This window comes from Taeniopygia guttata, chromosome 18 (genome assembly GCF_048771995.1).
Source record: "Taeniopygia guttata chromosome 18, bTaeGut7.mat, whole genome shotgun sequence".
Taxonomy (NCBI): domain Eukaryota; kingdom Metazoa; phylum Chordata; class Aves; order Passeriformes; family Estrildidae; genus Taeniopygia; species Taeniopygia guttata.
The window spans coordinates 4,248,491-4,269,186 of record NC_133043.1 but is presented as its reverse complement, the minus strand read 5'-3'; the positions used below and the strand labels follow the sequence as shown (position 1 = coordinate 4,269,186).

Genomic DNA, 20,696 nt, shown 5'->3' with positions numbered 1-20,696 from the left:
GGGTTTATGGGTTAGGGTTTAGGGTTAGGGTTATTGTGTGGGTTAGGGTTTAGGGCTAGGGTTAGGATTTAGGGTTCAGGATAGGCTTAGGGTTAGGATTAGTTTTTAGGGCAAAGATTAGGGTTAGGTTTTGGGTTGGGATTTAGGGTTCAGTTTAGGGTAAGTGTTTGAGGCAGGGGAAGTTTGGGTCTGGGACACATCCTTTGTTGTTCGGATTTTTTGCAGGCGGCTGCCCTCTCAGGGTCACAGGCCCCTTAACCTAAACAGTGGCCCTTTTTCCTGGGAAAGAAAAGTCACCAGACCAGGTTCCTGATGACCATTTGTAGTAGGTGTTTGGATTTGCCTCAGCAACCAGAATTGTATTTTGCTGTGGCTTTCGTGTGTGAGATATGGGGTGCTCCCTCCTACCCTCACCTTTTCTCCTCGCCCCTGTTCTTCTCTGTCCCTGTGTCCGCCCCTCACCCCTATTTGTACTTCCAGCCCACCCTGCCCCACTCTCTCTCCACCCTTCACCCCTCCCCATCCTTCCCCTGCCCCATCCCGCACTCCCCGCACTGCCCACCTCTGACTCCCTGCAGCACCACATAGGAGCCCGAACTTGTGGGTATAGTGTGGCCCTGACAGCAGAACAAAACCAAAATAAAACAGGCAGGGACAACGTCTGTGGGTTGCACGGTGTCACAAAGGGACATGGGGCTGAGGGGAGGGGGCTGGAGGGTGGCACAGAGGGTGGGGGCAGCTGAGAGGCAGAAGGGGTCTGTAGGAATAAAAAGGGGGGCACAGAGACACTGAGAGGCTGTGGTGGGGGAATGGAGGGTGACACAAGGAAGCTGAGAGGCAGGGGGTGCCTTGAGGGACAAAGTGGGTCATGCCTGAGGGTGACAGGTGAACCTGCCCTCACACCACCCTTAACCTCACCCTAAAAACCACCCCTCCCTGGGGTGCACAGTGGAGGTTAGGGGGTCAAGAGACAGTGTCAGGGGCTTGGGGTGACACACAGACATTGTGGGCTGAGGGGCAAAGAGGAGGCACTTGACAGGTGGCGAGCTAACACTGAGGGTTAGGGGTACAAAGGACAGGACACGGGATACCAGGAAGGCTTAGGGTACCACACAGCAGCCCTCACCCCAGCCCTAAGCTCACCCCAAACAGCACCCCTAGAACACCATTTTTCCCCAACAGCAGCTGCAGGCAGTGACCCTAATGCTGGGACAGCCCCAGAACCCTCCCAGCAGCTGCAGTCAGTGACCCTAATTAAAAGGTAGGGATGATGTTTGCTGGCTAGAGAGTGACTGGTAGAGACTGGGGACTGAGCACTTTTTTAAGGTTACTTTTTAGTGTTTTTAAAGGATATTTGAGGGGTTTTCTCACAGGAGCTTTTTAGGAACTTTCTGGGAACTTTTAGGATACCTTTAGGGCTTTTTCAGGGCTTTTAAAATATTTTTTTAAGGTACTTTAAAGGCTTTTTTTAGTACTAATTAGAATTTTTTAGGGTTTTTTGGGTTTTCAAGAGGGGACTTGAGGGTGGACAGAAAGTTGGAAGTGTAAATCAGAGCTTTCCCCTCTCACCTCAAGGACATTACGAACAGATCTCAGCTCCCCTCTACCCTTCACAGGTGTAATTTCCATGGGGTTTGGTTTGGGTTTTTTGCATTTGGGTGCTGTAATATTAGCTTTCCAAAGTGTAAAAACTGATGCACTATAACTATCTGAATGTTTAAGCAGGATCAAAAGTTTGCTCTTTAGAAGTCTTGATGAAAACACCCTCAGGGGTTTGCTTCCTCTGACTGTGCACTTGAACCTACCCCTGGCAGAATCAACACTAGAAAGAAATTACTGCAACAGAGAAGATGATTCCTTTTTGTCACATAAAATGTAAAGGTAAACTTTAAGAAAGTCCAGGAACATATTTACCTTTGTACAAAGAAGTTAAAAAATGCACAGTCATGTTATAACTATGTATAGTTTTTCATAAATGTCCAGTTTGCAATAAAGTGTATTTAGAAACAAAATCTTCCACCAGATCTCCCTGCAACATCTTCATAGCTCGCCAGTGAATACTCCCACAGTTTTCTGGTTTGCCTTGGGGATGACTTAGCTCCTCCTTGATATAATCCAGCCAGAGGTCTTTAAGAGAAAAATGAAAGTTCTGGTTAGATTTTGACCAGATATTACTTAACAAGCATTTCAAGACTCACTAGAAACTCTTTTTCTAAGTTTCTCTACTATTAATGCAGTACCGTTTACTTTGTGAGACTAAAATCTCTGGTACCTTGAGGAGCAAAAACCCTGGGTTCTATATTCCCAGCTGGAACAGTAATGTCTGAAGAAATAATGCAACAATAATTGTGCTGTGTACCTTCTTCAAATTAATACTGCAAAAAACTTGATTATAAATATATAGCTTCATAGTGTTCATAAATCCAAATTTAAAATGATACACATCTCTTATGCCAGCCAGTGTCTGAATGTGATTTGCTCCTAATTGTGCTGAAGCCATTCCAGTGTCAGTGACCCTGGGCTGACACGGGAGGTCCCTGCAGTGTCCTACTCTTAATGGCATAGAAGAAATGAGCTCCACTCTGCATGACAGCAAGCACAAGAGCAGAACAAACAGATACCTTTTAAAATGGGTGGGAATTAAACAGGCAGCAGTGAATGAATAAATAAATACTAAAAACCAGAATCCCCCTCACCAGTATTTGTTGAGCCAAACTCCCTCAAGGCACGTTCAAAATATTCTCTCAGATGAAGCATTCTGCAGGATTCCTAAAAAAGGAAGGTATTAAAAGGCCAATTATTTTGTACAGAAGTGAATCTGCAGCATGATTTGACTGTGACAAAGGAAGAGAGTCATGGCAATTACATGCACACACTGCTGAAGATTAGTTACCATGGAACTTGGGTTTGTATCACATCTTGTGAATCAAGTGCAGAGGACAAACATGAACTGATCACAGACTAACACCACTACTCTGCTTCCTATTTAAATCCCAGGTTAGAACTGTATTTTACAAATACAAAGCATTAATTGGATAGTCAACAACTTACTTGCTCCTTTTCTATTTGGATCATCTTCCTGAAGAAGTCAAGTGAAACTGGACGATTTTCACACAAGCTGAAATAAAATAAGTGACTTTAGATTTAAGGACTTCTAACATATACCCTAGAATAATCAGGTTTGAAGGTATTTTTTTTTACCTGGTAAAGAGTCTTTTAACTTTCTTATAGCCACTATTTCTGTAAATCCAGTCAAGGTACCTTTCTTTCATAGTCACAGATTCAGCAGGTGTTGTTGCACGTAAGGATCTCTGCAAGTTTAAAAGGAAAAAAAAACAAAATAAACAAAAAGTAAACCTATCACATAACCTACAATTAAATAGCTCAATTAGTGCTTCTCCCTAGTTAGGCATCTGACACAAAGGAGATCTCCTAAGTCTAAAACACATTTCTCCTCCAGTATTCTATATGGCTGGAACTGGCATTTCCTTAAACCCCTTATTGCAAAGGGTTTCACAGTACTCTACAAATAGCTGAATTCAAGCTTCCACCTGAAGTACATTTTTTATGTGGTAACTGGGAGGAAGAAACACAACCCAATAAGCCAGGCAAAGAGAAAATGTTTTGTCCTACACTACTGAGGAAATCCATAGAGAGATTAAAGTCCTCATTCTGATCTTGACTTTTCTGTAACAAGACTGACGTTTGCACACAAATTGGAAAATTATCTTTTCTGTGCTCAGATAGGTATCTGAAAACAGAGCAAATATTCTAGACCACAAAGTAGGAGTCTATTACTGGCTGTGCTTACAAACATCGATATTCCTTAGGACATGGGAATGACATTTGTGCCTGTAAGTCTATGTCCAACTGGTTTTTTTAATGCACATAGTTTTGCTTGAAATTCTTTGATGTCAATATACACATGAACAAACTTCAGGAGAAAGCATTTGTTGCATGTTCCATCCACACACATTGTTCCATGTTATTGACACAGACATAAAAGTAGATTTTGATTAGCTAAGTACCTGGTAAAGAGCTTCGGTGTCTTCCTTGCTGTTTGTGCCCTCACTCCACTCCACCCAGAGGGTCCACAATGGCAAAGTGCCCTACAAGGTCAGCAAACAATCAAATAGCAGAAATACAGTGACTGACTTACAGAAACAGACAGCAACACAGCCATCAGGTTCTGTACTACCTGCCATAAAAAATACCCTTTGGACACAGCTCTTGGAAAGACAACTTTGAACTGCACACTGAAATCACTTCTCATTTCCTTCCTCACTTACAGGATAAATCATCCTTAGCTGGACAGCTGTGTTGCCAGGGACAAGAACCAAGTTCTGCATCTCTGAGCACTGCAGTACACAGAGGTGACTTCCAAGAACAAAAAGGGAAGAAACCTTCGTATTTCCTCACTCATTGTGTTCAGAGTTTGAAATGGAACAGAGCAGGAGAGCACACAGCTAATTCAAGGCTTGAAATACCACACAGGTATATCAACAGTGAAGAAAGGGAAACAAATTTTTCCCTTAAGACACAAACACCAGCTCACTGCTAGGAGAATATGTAAAATATCAACTGTAAGCATTCAGACTTTAGACATGTGAATTTTAAGTGAATTGACAATTCCCTAATACTCAGGAATGCAATTTGCATGTGAAACATCCAAGTTCCTATTTGTGACCCTAAAAATGGTTAGGAACTCAAAATGCCTTGTAAACAAAACAAAACCAACAACAAACAAAACCACAAACCAACAAAAAAAAAAGAAAAGAAAAAAAAACACAAGAAAGCCAAAACAACAACACAACAACAAAGAAAAAAAAGAAGAAAAAGGCGGGAAAACCCCACAAAACAACAAATCATAAGGGGTTTCTGGCCCAAGACCAGCACAGACCTTAGATTTCACATGTTTAATGGCTTCTTCAAAGCACTGGGTCACATCATCACTCTTCAGCTGGATCAGCACCCGCAGCCTCATCTGCCACATTTCCACGGACTGGCTAAAATGCCTGGTTGCAGCTTCTGCCACCTCCACAGCCTTCTCAGAGAGGCTGGAGTTCAGTAAGAGCTGAAGCTAAAACCCAGCAGAAACAGCTTTGTTAAAAAGCAGGGCTTTGAACCAGTATCATTCATCTTTGTGTCTACTCAAAATGGCAAAGGCAGGCACACGAATAATGCAGGAAAGCCTCAGCATCTGTTTGTTCTGTCAGTTCTTACCCACTGCTTGTAGAGAGGTTCTGACAGCAAATTGGACTCATGGGCTTTGCTGAACACACTCAGTGTCCTCTCCAGCCTCTAGAACCAATAGAGAAGAATAAAAAAAACCCAAGCATTATTCCTATATATACCAGATGCCAGTATTCCAAGAAGTCCACTGGATTGTGTATCATGTCAGTGAATATCTAATTACACATTATGTGTCTAATGCTCTAGGTACCTGCAAACATTCCAAAATAAAGTGGAAATCTGAGCATTTACTTATCTTCCTTAAGGAGCAAAGAACAACACTGCATTTTTCTTTTTGTGTAATACTAGGGAACCAAGTTGCACAGGATAATTAATTAATTCACTGAGTCATACCTAAAAGGAGATGCATAATTAAATCAGCACCAAACTTTGCTCAGATTTATTTGCAAGAGTAATTTTAATTCATCCTCTTCTTTGAACATGCAGAGGTTTGAAGGACCTGAATTTTTAGGATCCCCTTCCACCCAAATGATTCCATGATTAACAAGTCTGCAGTCTTAGCTTTTATCCAAAGAGGTCACTGTACTTTACTGACAAGGCTGGTTAATCAGGTCCAGGTTAATCACGTCCAGGCAGGCCACCTATAGCCTAGGCAGTAAAAGTGTAGGCCACCTAGGCAGTAAAAGTGATCTCCCCATAAGGAGATAAAGTTATTTTTAATGATAGCCACAGGTAAGTATTTTTGATAAAACATCAAAATACATTTGCTTCTTGTCTGAGCTATTACAAAAGTCAATAAAATAGGGATGATTTGTTAGAATTGATTCCTAATAAATTTTACCTTTTGCTTTAATTCTTCACTGTTGGTTTTTCTGTTGTATCTCTCTAAGCAAAAAGTGATATAGCATTTCCACATGTCCTCTGTAAAAGCAAAGGCATAATATCACACTTCAGAGAATCACAAGAATAAGCACAAATATTTGTCTTCAAGAAATACAAAGATACAAAATGTGATACAAACCGTTAGTGCCAACTTTGTTTTAAAATGTTGTATTACAAGAGGCCCTAGATTTATAACATTACACTTTAAAATGACTCCCCAGTCCAAGCTGCAGGCAGTAACTCTTCGTCAAGAGCATCAAGCTCTTCGTTCAGCTGAGACTTTTAAAGATCCCTTCCAACCCAAACTATTCTATGGCTTTAAAGGCTGTACAGCAGCAAGTTTGAGACCACTCCACAAATAGTACCTTGACAAGCTCCTTTACAAGTAAGAACAACACCAGAGGCTGAAACTGGATATGCACTCACCTGACAACTCAAAACCATTTCTTACTCACAGCTGACCAGCAACAGACTCACCAAGCAGCTCCTCCAAGAGCACAAATACATTGGAAAATAACCCAAGCAATACATAAAATAGATCCCAAGAGGTAGCATCTAAGCACTGCTTGCCTTCTCTTAGGTATGGTAGAGCCTGCCATCACCTTCAAGGCTTTTACAGGCTGCTCAAGTACCAGAAACAAATGTTAAAATGCAGGCAGAACATTTCACCTGTTGGGACTGTTCCCACAGCTTCATCAAAGACTGCACAGCACCGTTCCTCTCTCTGGGCCATTTCTGAGACTTTTTTCTGCTTTGTGGTGTGCTCTGTGGGCTGCAGGGCCCCCAGCTCCAGCTCCCGGCGGGCCATGTAGTCCCATGTCAGGGGATCATCAGCATATCTGGCCTGCAAACTGAACACAACATGCTTGTAACAGCCCACAGCCACCAGTCCTTACCTGCAGGTATGTTTAACAGGGTTGTTATATTGCTATAGAAATGTTACTAAGTAACCAAATGCCAGAAAAAAAATTACCTTCCTTTCTATAAGAGAAAGACAAAATATTAGCTTTTAAAAATATTATTTAACATGGATATTCTTCAGAAATAACATGAAACAGACAGGGAGCTGTCAAGAGAGATCTTTCTTTTGAGAGAAACAACTGGAGAAACAAAAGTTGCAAAAACCTGACCAAAGTACACTAGGAAAATCCACAGTTTCTGCAATGAATTTACGGAAAATAAGTGCACTAATTATTCAGTGACAAGTGTATTTTACCTGAATTTTCTTAGCAGCTTTTTAGAGGCCTTTCTGAAATTAAATACAAGTATCCTCTTATAAAGATCATGCTTTTGTTTTTTTTAAAGGACTTCACGTAAGCCTTAACACTATTTGCCTAGAGGAACAGCCTTAAGTTCTGAAAGTCCAGTCAAACCATTATATGTTAGTGTTATAACTTATGAGAACATGTTTCTTAAAAACCAAACCAAAATAAAATAAAAATGCAACACAAAGCCACAACTCACCTTTCAAGGATTTCTTTTTGCAAATCCTGGGTAAAATCAAAGAGCTTTGCAATAGAGAGCACAGCCAGCTGGAACTCAACACCTGCATTTCAAAAGAAAATAAAACTATCAAGCGGTGTATTTGCTGAAAAATTCCTCAAGATATTACATCAATTGCACTTCGCATTGCTGTAGCTTGGTTCCACATGCAAATTTAATCAGCATCTCCTCTACTCCCTCACTTGACGCTGCCATGAAAACAAAATGCTCCACACTCAGGACAGATCTCTCCAAAGCTGTACAAAATAGATGTTCGTGAATTGTGTCCATCTTCCGTTTCCACAACTTACCTTTGAAAATGCCAAGTGACATGACTGGACATAATCAGATCATTGTGAACCCCCACCAGCCATTACTCACCTTATTATTTTCAGGTGCCTACAAATCATTTGTATGCCTGTTTTTTCCATTATTTCTCCAGAAAATTAAATTAAACCACCTCTTTCTGAAATTTCCTCTAATATCCTTTTCCCCCATTACTTTTCAGTGTTCATTATTGTATTTTGCCCAGTCTTCCAAAATATCCCCATCTATTATGAGCAGTCAAAGACACCTACTACTAGTTTACACTTATTTTACCCAACTCACTTAACAAAATGGCTTGTTTTTACCAAGCCTGCTTAATTTAAAATAATTTAGCCTGGTTTATTATTAGTCTGAATTCTTACTTTTTTGCCACTCGCGGTAGCTGATTAGTTGTGATCTAATGTTCAGCAAAGTAAAAAAAAAAACGTGTAACTCTGAACTGCCCTTCAATTTTCTTTTCTAAACAATCAGGTTTTGAGGCTGACACCCAGCACCTAGGCCTCTTCAGCCTGAAAGCTGCTGTGCTGGAAGAGATGTCAGCCTGAAGGAAAGACATGCAATCAGAAGCACCATTAATTTATACTCTGGCATTTAATAGGTTCTACTGAAAAAATGGTGTATTTCAAAAAAGGATCTCAGTGGAGCCAAGTCTATCAGCATTGCCTACTGCAGAACTGGGGTAAAGATTACAATTTTCTTAATGAGAAGTACAAGAAATGTTCATTCACCTTTAATTTTCTGAGAAGCATCCCTGTAGACTATGCGAGCCATCTCCCCATTAAGAATTTCTTCAGAGTAATTGAATTCCCCCTGAAATATCAAGCATATCATTGAAGACATTATTGTCCTTTCTCAATTAACATTTTTACAAATAGGGAAAGAAAAATCGGAAGATATAAATGTTTTTCTTCATGTAAGTCTGCTTTTATGTAATTTGCACAAACCAATTATAAAGAAATGAGGTAGGAAGTTTGACTATTACTTTCCAGAAATTACTGTTAATTTTCAGTTTGGGGAATGTAATAAAAGATTCTACAAATGCAAAGAAAAAATAAATGTATGAAATATTAGAGCTGAGCATTAGAAATACTTGAAAAAGCTCCACACAGGGGCAGGACATGAAAAAAAACTTTCACTAAACCATTGTCAAATAAACTATTGATCCAAAACTGTGAATTTCAGCAGGTAATACACAAGCAGACAATATCTCTTAAGTAAGTTTAGCTGACCTACCAGGTCCATCTTTGCTTGTTCAAATTCTTTCTTCTCCTTCCTCTGTTTTTCAGCATGCATAAGCTCCATTCTGAAATACTGCAAGAGTTACAACAAAATGAAATTACTCTGGGGATAAATCATAAAAATCTAAGTCTGCAAACAGGGTAAAACAAGCTCTGTGGAGATACAAATCAGGACTTCGCCACATCCCACATGTCCTAGAGCCTTGGTTTTCGAAGGTTTGTGCACCTACTACTATCTGCCCTGTGTATTTGCCCAGAAATTTCCAACAAGTAGCAATGATCATTTTTTAGTCCTTCTTTAAACCTTAACTTACCCCCAAATGAAACCAAGCTCCTCAGCAAAGATTGGGGATGCCAGACTGAGCCTGACAACTATGTCCTAGCATAGCTTAACAGTACCTTAGAAAGGAATTTTGGGATTCATTTTTAAAATATTTTTGACATTTTCCTGCTGATGGAAAACCAAGAATTCTTCCAGTTGTCTCAGACAGATCTGGGAAATATGCTGAATTGATTTGCTCTGATTGAACAAGCAAGCCGTCGTAGAAGAAAAACAGGAACTCACTTCTTGATAAAGTTTGGGGCACTCTGGATGGAAGCGCAAAGCACGAAGGAACAAGTGCCTGGCACTTTCTGATGACAGTCGTGTCTCCATTTCCCACTTGGCTGCCATAATCCACAGTGCTGCAACAGGTGACACAAATAAATGTATTTAACCTCTCAACATGAGCTCAGCCCCAGAATAAGATTGATTATCTCCTATACAAAACTGTAAAGCAGATAGGCAGATCCAGGAAGTTTAATCTGGTTTAGCTACGGATCTAATGATGCCTTCAAAAGCCAAAAGGCTTAACATAACATGAGCACTTAACATCACACCAAGTCCTCAGTCCAGCTGGGATTGGTCATTCTGACCTACTTCACATCCCTTTATGACTGCTCAGCACAAGCTTGTCAGAGCCCTTCTCTGAAGCAGCAGCAAGGCAAAGAGCAGAGAGTAGGAACTTTAGCCCAACAGCTTGAACTGAGATCTACAAAAGCTTAAACCAACACCAGACAATCCATGCTGAGGCATTTATGCAGCACTCACCATTGTGCTATTTACCTGGTTTATTGGAATGAATTGCCAACATGGTAGAAAACACCTTACTGAGTTGATGTTTTGCATTCTGTAAAAGAAGCAGTTTTGTTTCACCCACTCTGGCACTGAATTGAACCCCCACCACCAAAGTTTCAGTAGGAAAGGTTACAAGTTGTACAATTGATGAGAAAAAGATGCTTCTCTGCTACTTTACCTACAGCAGAATGTTTCTCATGTTTACTCACTAGTGACCAGCATTTAAATGTCACCACATTAGAGTAGTATGGCTAACTCAAATTTTCTGAACCACACAGCCAACACAAACGTTGCCAAGTCCCAAACCCATGATTTCACTGCCCTCTTTTGAGATAGAGATTGTATTTTCCTTTGGCCACCCTCACCACCATGCAAAGTCACCTTCTTCAGTAGAGAAAGGACAACACTTGAATGCTGGTAATAATGTGAAGCCTTGCACAAGTAAGTTTATGAAGTGCAAAATTGATAGAATTAGGCTTTTCAGCACAGTCACTACAATAAATATTTGGAAAAAAATCACAATTCATAGACAAGTGAATCACTCACTCCAGAGAATTTATAATCAATATTATGGTTCTCACAAACCAACTGGTACTCCAGATTTAATGGAGTCAGCCTCATTTTTGCCCCTGTAAGCATCGAATTCCATACTAATTCACTCTCAGCCAAACTCTACACTTATAAATATCAGTGAAAATCCCAAGCAGCTCCAACAATACTATAAAAATTACTTCAGTATTACAGCATGCAGCAGTAAAGTTTGTATCCCTATCTTTAAATCAAGTTTCAGATGCATGAATAAGCACCAGTCTCAACCCAGCTAAGATTAGGATTTGAAAACTCACCCACTGCTTGCAAAACGCAACATGGGAAAGCCAGAGTTGGACATCATCCTGTTGGAAATCAAAAGAAGAAAATAATCAACCTCACAGTGTACAAAATCGCTTGTACACTGACAAGCAAACAACACACCCTTGGTACAATGACTTGGCATACAGAATAAAAAAGAATTCCAAATATCAGTACAAATAAACTTACTTTCCATTTCCCTGTAGCTCGGTTGAATAGGCTGTGGACTCTATGCAGAATAGAGTGCTCAATTTCATCCTTCTTAAATGAATATCCAATGCGCTAGGAGGAAAAAAATACTAATTTTATTCAATAGAAAATTTTGCATAAAGTATTTTGCACTCTTTAACAGCTGACAAACTTACTGCTCTTCTTTTCTTGATAAGTTCCAGCAGATTAACTTCATACTAGAATGGAAAGAAAAAACATTTAACAGCAAATGTGGAGGCCCCTAACAGCAAGGCAAGAAAAAATTACATTAAGTTTGTTATAGATGATCAGGTGGACAAAAAACATTACAGTCAGGAAATCATAAGCAGTAATTTTTGGCTGGGTCACTACATTCCTAAGACTTTGGCCCTTCACAGGGCAGCCCAACAATCCTACCTTATGCCTTAAAGCATTGTCCAAACATTCCTTGAACTCTGTCAGGCTCCTGGTCATGACCATTCCCTGCGAAGCCTGTTCCGTGCCCGACCACCCTTTCAGGAACCGTTTCCTATCACTGAACTTATTAATTCCCCTTAACTACACACATCAGGGAACAAATTCCCCCTTTACACAGCACATCAGGGAACTGGGGGCTCTGCACCCTTGGACAGACAAATAACTACAGGAAAAGGTGACAACACTAGAGAAGCTTGACCCAAACTCGCGCACCAGCTCCTGGCTGCGCTTCATACTCCGGTGCCAAGAGCCGCTCACAGGTGAACACCTGGGACCAGGTGAGGAGGGGGGTCTCCGTTTTCTGACCTGTTTCCAACATGAATCACTACAAAATTACCCGGGTCTAACTGAGCTGGGTCTGCACCGAGAACTGCCCCGCTCTGCCGCTCGGTGCAGCCTACCTGGATGTAGTTAATGAAATCCTCCTTCCGCAGCGCTCTCCGTTGGATTTTGTACTCCAGAGCCGAAGCTTTCCTCAGGACAGCCCTGCGGGAACGGGAGATCAGCGCCCGGAGCGCTCCCGGCCGCACCACGTGCGCTCACCCGCCCGCCCGGGCCCGGCCCCGCTCACCGGATCTCTTTGTGTGTGAAGAGCCCGACCCGTTCCAGCTGCTCGAGCTCCGGGATGCGATCCTCCAGCCGCTGCTCGATGCGCTCTGCCATGGCCGCGGGGCGCCGGTGTGTCCGGCCCGGCACGGCCCGGCACGGCCCTGCACGGCCCGGCCGCCGCTTCCGCCCGCTGCCCGCGCCGCTTCCGCGGCCGCTGCGCGCTCTGCCGCCCCCTGCCGGCCGGCGGGGCCAGCGCCGCGCAGCCTCGCCCGGCTGGGAAGCAGCTCCGGAGATGGCCCAGTCCAACCTCCCTGCAGCAGGGTCGCCTGCAGCCGCGGACACGCAGGTGAGTTTGGAATGTTTCCAGGGTTGGAGACTCCACGATCTCCCCGAGCAGCTGTTCAATGCTCTGCCACACTCCACGGAAAGAAATTTTTCCTCATGTTGAGCTGGGACTTATTGTGTTTTAGCTTATGGCCATTGCTCCTTGTCCTGTCGCTGAGCGTCGCTGAAAAGAGTGTGGCACCATCCTCTTGGCACCAGCCTTGCAGCTAAACACGATGGCATTGACCAGGCTCAGTGATGGGACATCAGCCTGGAACTGCTCCAGCACTTTGCTTCTTGGTAGGATTCCTCCAGGACAAGTGACTCTTTGTCTCTCACATGGCACCTTTGTTCTTTCTACCTTCCAAATTTGAAAGAAAAAATCCTCTACTGTGAGGGTGGTGAGATGCTGGTACCGGTTGCCCAGAGAACATGTGGATTCCCCGTTCCTGGAAGTGTTCAAGGTCAGGTAAAACGGCTTGCAGTAACCTGGTTAGAACTAGATGATATTTAAGGCCCCTTCCAACCCAAAGCATTCCATGGGTCTATGATTCTGAGAAAATTAACAATAAAACCAGGTAACAGTAAACAGGTTGGAGGGGGATCAGCACAGCCATCCCAGCACAGCCATTGCCACTGGTGAGCCAAAGCCTTCAGTCCCTTGGGACCTGAAGCTGAGTGAGTTCACCTTCCACTGGGTTCAGCTTTCAGTAAAGCAGCACAGCAGTCTGCTGTGGTGGTGGAAGAGTGTTACTCATAATCACCAGTAACTTGTTAATTATATTGGGTTTGACATTCTGAGATGCACCAGCGCAAGCTGATTTTTGTGCAAGTCCACAGGTTTTACTAAAATAGCCCTTAAGAAGAATAGTGCTGGGCATCAAAAGTAGCATTAGCACACTGAATTGCTGAGCAAGTGTGTGATTGGAATTACTACTGGATTATTTCACTTCATTTGAGTATTTTTGCATCTGAGTGCATGATTTTATACTAAAAAGCATTCTGTACCTATAGGTAATCTGTCATGGTGCATGTAGATCCCAACATGTAAATTACAACACTACCTGCAGCGTAGGAGTTATGAATTGAAAAGGGGAATGCCAGCCATTACCTGAAAATTTCTGGAAATTCTTTTTTCTATTTTCTTGCTCTCCTCTCTCTTCAACCATCCAGCTCTTCTTTGGCTGAAAATCAGCAATAACTGATTTTGGTGAGAGACACCCACATAAAGAACAGAGTCTTCTAAAACTTTGATTATTCTGGCAGTCTAAAAATACTGTTCTGTGATCAACCTACAGTGTTCTGCCACCTGAAGTCAGTCAGGAACTTTGAAGCTCACCAAACCATCCATCACTGTTTTAATGTATGTGATGGAGAAGTGTGTGTACCCTCAGGGGCCACAGCAACCTCCACCTTGAATGTGCCTCCAGGAGAATTCAGTCCTGTGCACAGATCTACAACAGGTCTGAGAGTTCCCCACACACTGATAACAATGGGTGTCCCACAAGGCTTCAGAGGGCATTAAATTTCTTGCTAGCACTTGTCAAAGCACCACAATATCATCCCAAAGAAGCACATAGGCACAGCACAAACCACTCTGCAGGACCCATCACTGTGGAACTCAAAAGATCAAAGAATGGTGTGCACCAAAACAATGGACTACCCAAGTTTCTAGTTTAGGGGCCTGGTACTTCCCACTCAAAATCACAGAGTGAGTAACAATAAGATTTAAAATATTGAACTTTGTTGATGACCTCGCAGGATTATTTACAAAAAAAATAGATCAAAACCCAATTGAAAACACTTTTTGTTCCCTCAGATATCCCTCCATTCCTGTAGATGGAACAAGTACAAAAATAAAAATGCCTTTCCTTTTCTTCTCCCAGCAAAACAATCCTTAGAACAATTAACATAACGGACTGTCAAAAGTGCTCATACCAAAGTGACAAACGCTGTGAGTGGCAGGCAAGCCCAGCCCGACCCACCAGAACACTGCATGCTGGATTTGTCATGCAAATCAAAATGGAACCTGACATGCTCTTTGTTCATTTCCCTTTCATAAAATCTACTTTAAATGCCTCCCATGTGCCTTGTTTTGGAAGCTGACATTCCAAATGCATCAGTGCAAATTAAGGAGGGATCCATTACCAATAAAGACGTTGCAATACAGAGAGTTTCAACAAATCTTATTGGGAAAACTGGAGAAACAACTGCTACAGCTGCCATCTGCAGGGTCCCACAGTTTGCTGCTTTTATGAAGTCTCTTTAGAAAAACTCCATCAGTAGGTCCTTGTGGAGAAGTTCTGGCAAGCTGTCACAACTTAATATTTATAGTTATGTCTGCAAGCAATGGATATGTTGTGAATTAGGAGTAATCACAGTGGTTTTCCTTTAAGTTTTGTCTATATTAAAACATTTAATGGTTAATGTGCCTAAGACAAATATTTAAATTACAAATTTGTTTATATCGATCTTTTTAATTTCTGCTATTTTACCACCTGAGTGCAGAAACAATTATAGCTTTTTAGAAGATGCCCCCAGATGTACAGTATTTTACAGTTAACATGTACTTTATGAAAATGCCTTTTAAACAATGAGAGTAATGTTATGACCTCATGAAAATAATTGAGAAGCTTCCACTGACTTCAGCTGAGCCAGTGGTTCATCCCTTCAGGACATATTTTTAACAAAGCCCTCAAAACATTTACTGAGCATGTGGGATTTTGATTTGAAAATATATGAGCACATCTGTTAATAAAACAGTTTGGAATTTACTCTTAAAAATAGATTAACCCAAACTTTTTACTTACTTAATTTTGTAATTAAAATAATTTACGTGATGATTTGGTTTCACCCCTGCCAAAACCAGCAGCCAATCTGAATAAATAGTGGTTTCATCACTGCAATTCCATTCTGAACATCCAAAAATTTAGATTTAAAACTTTGCAGCTGGTCAGTTGGACTGTTCCATACCAGCATTAATCCTGGTACATGTCCTAGACAGATGTTATTTTTTCCATTCTAATAGAAAAATGCTAGTCTTTGTCAATGCATTGCTTTACTCTTGCAGCTTGCTGGCACTGACCCTGCAACTTTAGATCTGAATCCCTCCAGGAATTTCATTCACTCACTCTTCTCTTTTTTCAGCTCTAAGTGGTAAAAAAACCAAAACCAACAAATATAAATATTTTCATTTAATGCCTTGACCGAACTATTATCTGATACTTTACATATCATCACTTTTAAAAGGCAAAACCTTTACTTTCTTCTCTGCATTGGCTCTGAACTTGAATTTTTATGAGTCAGAGTTTTCCTCCTACTCATTTTGAGGCATTCTGTTTTGCCCCGAGATCTGAACATCTATACACAGGGAATTTCCAGTGAAGGGGAATGATGCCTCTGGAATTGTTTCCTTGCCAATTCACATCTGGCACTCAGTATAAGATCCATCTGCTTATTCAGGGTCTCCAGGGGCTTGCACAGTAGTGGCTCTGAGTTGCCTTTTTATTTGATTTTGTCATTTGTCTGTTTGGTGAGTAGCTGACAGTCTGTCTAAATGCAGCAGGGCAGTTACAACTAGTCAGTCATGTCCTAGTTGCCAGTTCATAACCCAGTGAAATGCCAGTCACATTTCAACAATTTGAATCTATATCAGTCATCTCCCCTACATACTACCAAAATGTCAACACCACAAAACATATTGCTATGTGGCAACCACATTTCTCTCTCTCTCAGGATTTTTCATAGAGGTGCACAGAGAGAAATGTGCTTGCCATATTGCTTAATTATCTTTAATTTATTTCTTGTCTGTTGCCAAAGGTCTGGACAGCAGAGTCATGCTAAGCTTAATTTACCTCACTAACCTGTTACGTTTCAAAGGGTGGATGAAACTGCGGCATGGCCTTGGGTGACCTATGTCATAAGTAGCAATTTTGGGAAAGATAGAACTTCCTCAGAGCAAAGTCTCATGTCTTTTAAATACAAGCATGTTGGTGCCAGCATCAATTGCACTGGTACAACAAAAAGCATACACTTCACCACATACAGATTTATTTCTTCTTCCAAAAACTGGAATTAGGATTGGTCACAATTTGCCTCCTACTGTGTTTCTCACACCCTTCTATAGAGGTGGTTTTAGCATGGTAAAAGTACTTTGAGCACAGTCATGACAACAACCACTAAAACTACTTCTGTAGTTTTACAGAAGTAAAACTAGTTTCTGTAGTTTCTGGAATATGAATAATTCAGATTATCATGTGAAGAATCATATCCTCTCGAGCAGCATTCCAAAAACAAGATAAACACTTGTAAAAGTATTGTGAAGAAACCTCTGGCATATGAAACCCCAGATAACATGAAACCCCAGATAACTCTCTCATGAAACATTTAGATAAGTTTTCCCATGTGTGAAATTAGTGTATCTGTGCTAACTGGTAAACACTGGGAACACAGTTTCTGCCCTGATCTTATCCTTTAAGTAACTGATGGTGATAAAATTCCAAATTCTCACTTTATTAATCTGTACTTGGTTTAGCCACAAAAGAAAGAATTGGTCCCTGTTAAAATTATTCCTTACTTAAAGCTGAAATTAATTAGCTAACTAATTCAGTTGAGGTTTTATTTTACTGTCTATTGACATGTTCTTTGATCCTCCAATATTTTTCTTTTTGAGTGATTGAAGATTTCATTCTTGCACTGTCAACAGACCTTTTATTCAGAAACTTCTATTTACATCTGTAACTGACTTCATTCTCAGATCTTCCCAGCAGTTTCTCTTTGATCTCTGCATTTTTGAGTTTAATCATTAAGTTTGCATCTGAAATGTTTCAGTTGCCGTATCATTCAGTTTCCGGGACTCAATTAAGGGAACACAAATCCTGAAAGTTCACTTAGAATCATTTTTTGACGGTTTTGTGTATCACACATACTGCATCCCTGAAATTACAGCATGAACTAGAATGATTCCTAGTCCATTTCCATGTATTAAGTATTTAAATTTCAAGATTTGGCATGGATTTTTTCTGTGCAGTTAGTATATTTATGGTTTTGCATTTTAACCATTTTAAGAGATGTCCTACCTTTCTAGAGCAAATCATTCTGTTGGGCCCAGGCTTTTTACAATGCTTTTGAAACAAGTAGTTTTACTTCCTTATCTCAATTCCAATGACAAACACTACTGCTAAAAAGCCACCAAGCAAAAAGAAATCATTAACTTAAAATCAGAAAAAAAATTTCACTGTAGAGGAGTCATGAAAAATACAGAAAAACATCACTAAGAGAACTCTAAGAAACAAGTCCTATCAATACTGATTACTAATTATCACTGACTGTTCACCATGTGAAAACAGAAGACAGGTGACTCCCTGGTGCAAAACATCCTGTGCATTCACTTTTCACTCCCTGCAGTAACTCAAGACAATGAGCAACCTGCTGGCTGAAAGCTGGGCATTGTGGGTGCATTAAGATTCCCTGAGGGCCAAGTTCCTTGAGTGCTGTGCTCCTGGAATACATTTGAGCAGCTCTGTACAAAAGCAGTCCCCAGCCAAACACGTGAATGAGAATCACAAGTGGCTGCTCTGTCAACCTCTCATACACACAAGGACGTTCATGGCTACACTTGGGTTCCTGTGTGGAATCCTGACTCTTCCCTTTTGCCATGCTCCACAGTGCTTCCCTTACAGCAAAGTTTATTTTCTTTTTGCTGAGTTCCCTGCTTATTAAAGCAGGGCAGTACTGTACACTAACATATAGAAAAACCAGAGTGAAACTGAGAACTTCCACCCCAACAGCAGTACAATCCTCCCATCCCAAATACACCCAGTACTGCACCCACTCCCGTGCTGTTACTCAGGGAGCTGGAACTGATCCTGTGCTGTTACTCAGGAAGCTGGAACTGCTCTCATGCTGTTTCCCAGAAGGCTGGAATTGCTCCCTTTCCCCAGGTGCAATATTATGTAGCCTCTGTTTACAAGAGTCTGGGAAAACACTTAGTGGATGTTGACTTTTGTCTTCCAAGTAGGTAGGGAAGAGTAGTTTATCTAACAAGCTCCATGGCCAATTACTGTTAATCTACATCAAATCAGACTGAAAATAAAAAATATTAACTGAAAAATGAATTAATAACTATTGCAGGTGAAGTTAACTCAGCACCTAGTGAAGTTTATTTGTGTAAATGAAAAAAAGGGGTGCCACTGAAATGGGTCTGGTTTTGGAGTACTGTGGCACAGATGGGACCTTCCCATCTACTCATGAGGTGCTTTTGTTTGTCTTGGTTCCTCACTTCTCTCATGGAAAACCTGTGTTTGGGGACAGGGTGTGAGAAGGAGAACCTGGGTGCATGAAAACAAGAAGCAAGGTTTGGCTTTAACCAGAGAACTGGAGTATGTAAAGTCTTTTCCATACTGGATGCCCTTGAATCCCACTGACTCTGCTCATTAGCTCAAGACCAAAATAAACAAATAGAGGTACCCACAACAGTCACTGGGGATTTAGTAATCTCAACAACACCCTGAACACCCAACTCCAGAGCCTTACCAGGGGGAATAACAATGTTCCCTAATAAATACTGGCCCTGCTTTCGTGATGGCCCTAATCTGGAACCAATCTGAAACAAAGGCTGACCAAAAGTTTACATATTTAGCTCATTAGCACTGTTTTGTTCCAAAATTACATGTAATATTAATTTCCAGAAGATAAACTGATCTATAGTAGTATTTAGTTAGCAACTAACAATCTATATAGACAGATATATGTTTAAAGATATAAAACTTTGAGGAAAGCAGAACCTTCATTTAGACTGAGTTCCAAATACACAAGTATTTCTTTCTCCTTTTAAGGAAAAAAAGATCTTTTGTGAATATTCTTGCGCTGAGACACAGTAATTTAGAGGACTGGAAGCTGGAAAGGGAAGTAGTGTGGCCATAGGGGTACTACAGACAACAAACAAAAGAATGTAACTATGAAATGAAACAAAAATCCATGAAGTGCTGTAAAATATACATATTCTTTTACATATATATCTGAAGGGGCAAAAATCACTGCAGTTCTTCCATTAAAGATGACAGGAATACTGGCACGCACAGACTGCAAAAATCCATAGGAAAAAGAGATTTGCAAGCAGCTTTCAATCTGCAGGAAACAAATCTGATCTTTTGCATATCAAATGCAAATCCCACACACAGGGTGAAAACAAGAATGGATTGACCATCTCAAGACTGAAAATCTGACATAGCATGGAAGCACCTCTGCCACCTGCTTCTGCTTTTGTTTCAGGGTTTTGTTTCAACAGCACTCCTGGTTTGCAATGGTTTGTTTCTTCCTTTTATCATCTTAAACTTATAAATTGCTTTTTTTTTCTCCTATATTATGTTAGGGTACTTTTTATCTTTATGGCAAAAAGATACAATATCGTATTCTTCTACTGTTTTAATTTAACCTGTTTATGTGAATTTCAGGCAGGCACACTATTTCACTGCATCTTTTTTAGACTATTAGAAAACACATTTTCAGGGTCATCTGCTAAATATGGCAAACTTTCTGCTATCTGATGTAGATGTACACAAGAAAATTGTTGTAATGTTTTGGGTTTTAATAAATGCATCTGTAAAATCTGTAGGGGTCTATATTACCAGGCAGGTCAAGGACACAACAATCTCACACCATACCTCATTTCTTCTGAAGAAACTGTTATGATTTCCATCTTTCTATAAGGAGATTATTTCTTTTTCTTGCTTCTAATTGTGCAAAATTAATAAAAGTTACTTGCTATTTTGTGCCCTGTGCTCTTTCTAGCCATCCATTCTGTGAAGCTCCAAATATAGAATGAATCATAGAATTACAGAATGGTTTGGTTTGGAAAGGACCTTAAAGATCATCATCACCTTTCAACTTGTGCCTCAGGCAGGGACGCCTTCCACTGGGCTAGGTTGTTGCAAGCCTCATCCAGCCTGGCCTTGAACACTTCCAGGGATGGGGAATGACATTTCAGAGTTTTTGAGGACTGTACCTCATGAATACTCTGTGCTCCATAAGGACATATGAACAGCAAATTTAAACAAGTTAAAAAAGGA

General features: G+C 40.8%; 1 protein-coding gene and 1 long non-coding RNA gene across 2 annotated transcripts; one reads left to right on the top strand and one right to left on the bottom strand.

Moving 5' to 3' along the window:
• Nucleotides 1-1,854: 1,854 nt before the first annotated feature.
• Nucleotides 1,855-12,527, bottom strand: UTP6 (UTP6 small subunit processome component). The gene is made up of 19 exons (XM_012578448.5): nucleotides 12,326-12,527; nucleotides 12,156-12,240; nucleotides 11,454-11,495; nucleotides 11,278-11,370; nucleotides 11,085-11,132; nucleotides 10,228-10,291; nucleotides 9,688-9,806; nucleotides 9,118-9,195; nucleotides 8,613-8,694; nucleotides 7,540-7,621; nucleotides 6,745-6,926; nucleotides 6,035-6,114; nucleotides 5,224-5,301; nucleotides 4,901-5,080; nucleotides 4,029-4,109; nucleotides 3,202-3,311; nucleotides 3,052-3,118; nucleotides 2,697-2,769; nucleotides 1,855-2,127 (listed from the first exon to the last, which is right to left on the bottom strand). Exons 1-19 carry the CDS (start codon nucleotides 12,415-12,417, stop codon nucleotides 1,970-1,972), a joined length of 1,794 nt encoding a protein of 597 aa, XP_012433902.5. The 5' UTR covers nucleotides 12,418-12,527; the 3' UTR covers nucleotides 1,855-1,969.
• Nucleotides 12,517-20,394, top strand: LOC140685266 (uncharacterized). Its single transcript, XR_012058605.1, has 2 exons — nucleotides 12,517-12,649; nucleotides 12,774-20,394. It is a non-coding gene; the product is annotated as an uncharacterized lncRNA (long non-coding RNA).
• The last annotated feature ends 302 nt before the right edge of the window (nucleotides 20,395-20,696 follow it).

Coding starts and splice junctions, on each gene's coding strand:
- UTP6 (XM_012578448.5), bottom strand. CDS start 12,417: ATGGCAGAGCGCATCGAGCAGCGGCTGGAGGATCGCATCCCGGAGCTC. Junction 7,622..8,612: donor TGCTTCTCAGAAAATTAAAG/GTGAATGAACAT, acceptor TTTGAAATGCAG/GTGTTGAGTTCCAGCTGGCT. Junction 2,128..2,696: donor GTTTGGCTCAACAAATACTG/GTGAGGGGGATT, acceptor TTTCTCTTAAAG/ACCTCTGGCTGGATTATATC.